Source organism: Calliopsis andreniformis, unplaced genomic scaffold, assembly GCF_051401765.1.
Source record: "Calliopsis andreniformis isolate RMS-2024a unplaced genomic scaffold, iyCalAndr_principal scaffold0114, whole genome shotgun sequence".
Taxonomy (NCBI): domain Eukaryota; kingdom Metazoa; phylum Arthropoda; class Insecta; order Hymenoptera; family Andrenidae; genus Calliopsis; species Calliopsis andreniformis.
The window spans coordinates 551972-560038 of NW_027480523.1; the positions used below are offsets into that span (position 1 = coordinate 551972).

The 8067-nt window shown below is 43.3% G+C and overlaps 2 protein-coding genes across 2 annotated transcripts; both read left to right on the plus strand.

The window, feature by feature from the left end:
* The first annotated feature begins 1716 nt into the window (after nt 1-1716).
* On the plus strand, nt 1717-3099 carry LOC143187604 (uncharacterized). Its single transcript, XM_076391831.1, has one exon. It carries the CDS (start codon nt 1717-1719, stop codon nt 3097-3099), a length of 1383 nt encoding a protein of 460 aa, XP_076247946.1.
* Nucleotides 3100-3336: 237 nt separating this feature from the next.
* On the plus strand, nt 3337-7005 carry LOC143187605 (uncharacterized). Its single transcript, XM_076391832.1, has one exon. The coding sequence runs from the start codon at nt 3337-3339 to the stop codon at nt 7003-7005; it is 3669 nt and encodes a 1222-aa protein (XP_076247947.1).
* Nucleotides 7006-8067: the final 1062 nt, after the last annotated feature.

Below are 8067 nucleotides of genomic sequence, written 5' to 3' on the forward strand. Positions count from 1 at the left end.
AAATCTCAGTTCCCAAACATCAATTCTCAACACTCTATCCTCAACACTCAGTCCTCAGTCTTCAATGCTCAATCCTCAATCCACAACACTCAATCCTCAACCCTTAGCCGTCAACCCTCAATCCTGAATCCTCAGTCCACAAGCCTCATTCTTCATTCCTCATTCCTCAGCCATCAATCCTCAATCCTGAATCCTCTATCCCCAATTCTCAAGCGTCAATAGAAAATACACAGTTGTCTGTTTTCAATACTCAATCCTCAATCTTCAACCTTCAGATCTCAATTCTTAACCATCAGTCCTCAAAACTCAATCCAGAACACACAGTCCTCAATCTAGAATCTTCAAATCTCAAAACAGAAACATCAATTCTCAACACTCAAACCTCAACCATCAATCCTCAATCCTCAATCCTCATTCCTCAATCTTCAATCCTAAATATTCAATGCTCAATCTGTTTCGCGAGATCGACCAACCTGACGCGAAATTACTAAGAAACAGTAATCCATATCTATAGCCGATTTGAATAAACATTCAAACCTTCTCGGCGACATTGGCTCTGAATATTAACATGACTTTCTCCTCCATGTCGTAAGCTAACCTCATGTGGTGCACGAATCAAAAAGATCAGAGTCGAACCCCATCAGGGGTTCCAAGCCATCTAACGTAACCATACCCTAGGTACCACCGGTCACCATGACCACATATCTCAAAGATATGACCCATCGTAGGGTTTTCTGAGCCAAACATGGCTCGTGCCTGGGGTATTTCCGGCTCGCTCTGATCAAATACTCAAAAAGCACGCTCAAACATGAGAATTGGAGTCGTCAACGTTGACGACTCATGCGTGCACCACAGCTGCTGGGTTTTCGGCTAGCCTACATGGGAAATGTCCAGCGAGCTGATTTGCTGAACAATTCAGTATATTTCCATTAGATAAACCCCAAACGTTTACTAATTGGTCACTTAGGTCAAGGCCTACCTCGCTGGAATATGCTCTGCGGCTCTTGCTGACGATTTGATATGGAAGGAGAAAGGCGAAGTTATTCAAAAAGGATACTTCAGATTATTCGTTCAATTATTATTCGGTCATCTTTACTGAATCGACATCGTTGAAGTCGCGAGACGTCCTCAGCTTCAGTTTCAGTAAATTCTGTATAATAAGCCTTTGGAGCCTTCCAAACAAAACTACAAATCCAATTGTACAACCAGTGAATTGAAATTATATACATTTGCAACTAATAATCGTGTTGGAACAATTTAACATCCTTCTAACCCTAACCGGGAAGAAGGAATTTACGCAACTTCACGGTGGTGGTAACTCGCGTTACAATTTAAAATAACGTGAAGTTTACCGTGAAATTTGTGCTAAAAAACATTGGTCCTTCGAGCCGGATTTCAGTGCAGTGCAGTGCATTAGAAACGAAGTTAGGTGCAAATTAGTGCCATAAACTAGACTGAATATTACAGTGTGGACAATAAACACTGAATCTTAGTGGGTGATAGTACACGGATTACAGCTCATCCAGTACCAGTAGAAGTCATTTACAACTTATTTCGTCGGACATTCTACTACAAGGGTGGTCTCGATCCAACGGTTACAAGGAGAACAGAGGACTTAGATACCGTTCAAACTACAACATTATCATCCACTTGACAACGACAAGGTAGGATCGTTACTTTATATTATCCTCCTTTTCTCGTCTCATTCAAATCACAATGCCGAACACTTCCGCAAGTTCAAGTCAAGCGCAAACCGCTACACGAGGGCCGAATATTGGTACCTTGCGACGAAAACGTGGTCACATCCTCGGGCAGATTTCATCACTATCGACCTTCCTCGATTACTATGAGGATTCAGATTCACGCGATACCTTTCTATTGCAAATGCATTTAAACGGCCTGAATGAGACATGGAAGAAATTCGACGATATTCAATTCAGCATCGAAGAACTAGACGAGTCTGAAGAGGCACGTCGATATGAAATCCAAAATAACTATTATGCCGCAGTAGCTAGGGCAAATCGGTTGTTACATAATGAGCAGTCAACGAGTGCCACAACATCTGGTACCAATCCTTCACCGGCATCGACTACACCGGCACCAATGGCCATTAAATTACCGGAAATGCGTTTGCCGACGTTCGACGGAACAATTGAAGGATGGTCATCATTCTACGATCTCTTCTCGTCAATGATTGACCGTAACGAAGATTTAACACCTGTACAAAAATTACAATACTTGCGATCAACCTTAACCGGCAAGGCCGCGGCTTGCATTCAGGCTTTGAGTACTACCGATGCGAATTACAGTGACGCTATCGAATTGTTACGTGAAAAATTCGATTGTCCGCGCCGTATTATTTTAGGACACTGCGACGCATTACGAGATATTCCAAAACTCACCAAGGATACACCGGAAGCATTAGGCGACTTAGTAGATACGGTGAATCAACACCTTCGCGCGTTGATAAACTTGGGTGAAAATATAGCCTCATGGAACAGCCTTCTGCTGTCGATTATTATATCAAAAATAAATGCAAACACCGTGTGGCATTGGGAATTAACTCTAAAGGATAAGAAGAAGGTACCAGCTTATACGGAGTTATTAGAATTTTTAGAAAAGCGAGCAAATTGTGCTCTCACATCGAGCACAAGAACACCTCCCTCATTCGAACGAGTAGAAGCTGGATCTTCAGGAAAGTCTCGAATTCACAAACACCGACCATCGCGAGGCCACGCGTTTTTATCAGCACGATCCCATCATCACCCGTATGATAATCGTAGAGCAAAAGAGAGGCCACACATAGCAAAATCAAATAAACAATGTCATATTTGTAAGGGCGATCATTATATTTGGGCCTGTGAACGATTTCATGGTTTATCGGTCCAAGAGAGGATCACAGCGTTAAAAAGAGCATCATTATGTCAGAATTGCTTAAGGGATGGTCACAGTTTAATCAATTGTACAAGCAGTACCTGCCGCATCTGCCATCAGAAGCACCATACCCTACTCCATCAAGCAAATACAAATGAAGAACCCACAGCTCGAAGATCCACAGATTCTTCTCGTCCTAATGAAACACCACGACAAGCAGATTGACTAGCACTGGAATCGTCAGCACGACGAAGTATTCATAAGGCATTTATTGTCGATTCACTCACGCAAGATATCCTCGTGACCGCTCAAATTTACGTTTTAAATAAATATCACCAACCTGTTCCTTGTAGGACACTCATTGATACCTGTGCCTCAACAAATTTCATGACTGAAGCTCTTGCCAAACGACTTGGCATTTCTTTAGGAAGATGCTCAATCCCGATAGGAGTCCTGAACACCATGACGACTATGTCCAAACACACAATAACAACAATAATACAATCAAAAACCAGCAATTATAACCGGACATTGACGTTTCTGACAATACCAGCCATATCCACATTGATTCCGGACCAACCCATTGACCGCACGCAGATAAAAATTCCGAAAAACTTACAATTGGCAGATCCAACATTCCACATACCAGCACCGATTGACTTATTATTAGGATCAGGAGTGGCACTGTCCTTATTAAGCGTCGGACAATTAAATCTATCACCTCCCTGCGGTCCAGACTTGTTTTTGCAAAAAACTAGATTGGGGTGGATTATCGGGGGGAGTGCCCCAGTTTCCAAACCCACGCGAGACATTGCTTGTCATACGGTCACTACTATACAGGACGATTTGGCGCGATTTTGGGAGTTAGAAGACGGACCCCAGATTCAACGTCTTTCAGAAGCCGAACGGAGATGTGAGGAGCATTTCCAACGGAACGTACGAAGGAATGCCGACGGCAGATACGTAGTGGCACTTCCATTCAACGACAAATTGTCTCAACTTGGAGAATCAAAATCAAGGGCCTTAAAACGTTTCACGTCATTGGAACGGAAGCTTCAGAACGATCAAAATCAGTGCCGGGAGTATCAATCGGTGCTAAATGAATATTTGGACTTAGGACACATGTCGAAACTGCAAGATATCGATGAGATAGGTGACGGGTACTATTTACCTCATCATGGAGTCACGAAGGTTACTAGTGACACCACGAAATTGCGGGTTGTATTTGATGGTTCCGCAGCAACAACAACAGGCATCTCACTCAACGACACTCTACACGTCGGACCCAAAATTCAACAAGATTTACTACATATTCTGCTTAGATTTCGAGGTCATCGTTATGCATTGATCGGCGACATTGAGAAAATGTACCGTCAATTTATTGTTCGTCCGGAAGATCGGAAATACCAAAGGATCATTTGGCGCGACTCTAATGGAAATTTAAAAACGTATGAATTAAATACAGTCACCTTTGGATTATCCGCAGCACCATATTTGGCTATTCGCTGTCTCTCACAATTGGCCCAGGATGAAGGACATCGATTTCCCAACGCGGCTCAGATTCTGAAACGAGACTTTTACGTGGACGATCTAATTACAGGAGCATCAACCACGGGAGAAGCGTTAGCCTTGCGCGACCAGATGATCCAACTATTGAAGTCAGCGGGATTACACATACGACAGTGGGCATCAAATCATAAACCACTCTTACATGGATTACCCGAAGAACACATTAACAAGACGCTTCACCTGGGGGAGTCGTCTACTATAAAGACTTTGGGAGTTTTTTGGGAATCCACCGATGACGAAATCCGATATTCCGTGAAGGATATCAAATCAACAAGGCCCATCACCAAGCGATCCATTAGTTCAGTCATTGCTAGAATTTACGATCCATTAGGTCTCCTCGGACCTGTTATTATACTAGCTAAGATTCTGCTACAGAAGATCTGGGCTATGAAGATCGACTGGGATGAGTCGTTGCCAATGACCATACATACTGAATGGTTGCAATATTGTACTCAGTTGCCGCTCCTAAACAATGTCACATTCAACAGAAAGACAATCATCAACGATTCTGTACATATCGAGCTACACGGTTTCTGCGATGCCAGCGAACGAGCATACGGAGCTTGTATCTACATCCGATCAAGAGATGCAAACGATCGCTACCAGGTGGAACTCTTATTGGCAAAATCCAAAGTAACTCCACTGAAGACTCAGTCAATTCCGCGACTGGAATTATGCGGAGCATTAATACTCTCTTCATTGGTCGCTACAGCACAGAAAGCTTTACCGTTCAACATAAACCGTACCGTGTATTGGACTGACTCCGCAATAGTGCTACATTGGTTGCAGACATCCCCACATCTGTTGAAAACCTTTGTAGCTAACAGAGTATCCGAGATACAAAATAAAACCAACATCACTAATTGGCGACACGTTCCAACTGCAGACAACCCAGCAGACCTTATCTCCAGAGGTCAATCACCTGAAGAGTTCTTGCGACCATCGATATGGCACCATGGACCAAAATGGTTAAATAACGATGAAACACATTGGCCATCCGGAAATATGCCGTGTTTAGCCAGTCTTCCCGAACAGAAAACCATCATATGTTTAACAACAACCATTCCCGATATTGGAATTATTGAACGATTCTCCTCATGGGGGAAATTAATTAGAATCGTCGCACGCTGCTTTCGATGGAAACGAAAGAATACGGCAACAGAAGAGCTCACAGCATCGGAGTTGAAATATGCTCATGATGTTATGATCAAGCTAATACAGCGAGTTCACTTTCCCGAAGAAGTGAAGAATCTATCAACAGGAAACGGCCATACCTTAAAAGGCAGAATACAACGTCTAAATCCATTTATAGATCGCGATGGGCTTCTGCGAGTCGGAGGCCGGTTAAAAAATTCATTAATGCCATTCAATCAACGGCATCCAATCATTCTTCCAAAAACGCGAGCCACCGCACTCATTATCGAAAATGAGCACCGTGCGCAACTACATGCAGGTACTCAGGCAACCCTGTATGCTATCAGACGACGGTATTGGCCTATTGATGGCAGAAATCAGGTGTGGAAGGTTATCAAGAATTGCATCCGCTGCTGCCGGGCTCAACCGCCACCCGTGGATTATATTATGGGTGACCTACCGGTAGCTAGAGTCACAGAATCTCGGCCATTCACACACGTGGGAGTCGACTACTGCGGGCCATTCTACATTAAGGAGCGAAAACACCGAAACCGCAGTCGGGTCAAGGTATATGTGGCAGTTTTCGTTTGTCTTGCTGTAAAGGCCGTACATTTGGAGCTTGTCAGCGATTTATCCACCGAGGCATTTATTGCCGCTCTTAAACGGTTCATCGCGAGAAGAGGGTTTTGTGCAAACCTGTATTCGGACAATGGTTCAAACTTCATTGGGGCAAATAATGAATTGCGTGAACTGCGTTCATTGCTACAATCAGACGATCATAAAAAAAAATTAACTACGTTCCTCGCTGATCATTGCATCAATTGGAATTTCATTCCTCCATTAACACCTCATTTTGGAGGACTTTGGGAAGCAGCAGTAAAGTCGTTTAAACATCATTTAAAACGTGTAGCAGGCGCGGAACTTTTCACATTCGAAAATTTCAATACCTTAATAATTGAAATTGAAGCCATTTTAAATTCTCGACCGCTGACCCCAATGTCCTCTGATCCAAATGACCTTCTGGTCCTCACTCCCGGTCATTTCTTAATCGGTGATTCATTAACAAGTCTGCGTGAGCATGATTTCAGAGACGTTCCAGCAAATCGTTTATCCAGCTGGCAACACATCCAGAAGGTGAAGCAGCACTTCTGGACTAGATGGCATCGAGAGTACCTGAATGAATTGACCACTCGCAGCAAATGGACCAAAGGAACTCATCCGATAAAGAAAGGCACAATCGTCCTGCTCAGGGAAGACAACGTTCCATCTCTACACTGGCCCCTTGGCAGAGTCATCGAGGTCTATCCAGGTGCTGATGGCATCGTTAGAGCTGTCACAGTTAAAACCGCCACCAGTACACTGGATCGAAGCGTAAAACGACTGGTACCCCTGCCCAATCATGCAGACGAGGCTGAGCAGAACGATTAACGATATAAATTACAAACATATAACCGTATACATATTCAGACATCTATATTTACAGAATAAATAGTTGATCGGTGCCCTCTCAACGGGGGGAGGATGTTTCGCGAGATCGACCAACCTGACGCGAAATTACTAAGAAACAGTAATCCATATCTATAGCCGATTTGAATAAACATTCAAACCTTCTCGGCGACATTGGCTCTGAATATTAACATGACTTTCTCCTCCATGTCGTAAGCTAACCTCATGTGGTGCACGAATCAAAAAGATCAGAGTCGAACCCCATCAGGGGTTCCAAGCCATCTAACGTAACCATACCCTAGGTACCACCGGTCACCATGACCACATATCTCAAAGATATGACCCATCGTAGGGTTTTCTGAGCCAAACATGGCTCGTGCCTGGGGTATTTCCGGCTCGCTCTGATCAAATACTCAAAAAGCACGCTCAAACATGAGAATTGGAGTCGTCAACGTTGACGACTCATGCGTGCACCACAGCTGCTGGGTTTTCGGCTAGCCTACATGGGAAATGTCCAGCGAGCTGATTTGCTGAACAATTCAGTATATTTCCATTAGATAAACCCCAAACGTTTACTAATTGGTCACTTAGGTCAAGGCCTACCTCGCTGGAATATGCTCTGCGGCTCTTGCTGACGATTTGATATGGAAGGAGAAAGGCGAAGTTATTCAAAAAGGATACTTCAGATTATTCGTTCAATTATTATTCGGTCATCTTTACTGAATCGACATCGTTGAAGTCGCGAGACGTCCTCAGCTTCAGTTTCAGTAAATTCTGTATAATAAGCCTTTGGAGCCTTCCAAACAAAACTACAAATCCAATTGTACAACCAGTGAATTGAAATTATATACATTTGCAACTAATAATCGTGTTGGAACAATTTAACATCCTTCTAACCCTAACCGGGAAGAAGGAATTTACGCAACTTCACGGTGGTGGTAACTCGCGTTACAATTTAAAATAACGTGAAGTTTACCGTGAAATTTGTGCTAAAAAACACAATCCTCAATTCACAACACTCAATCCTCAACTATCAGTACACAA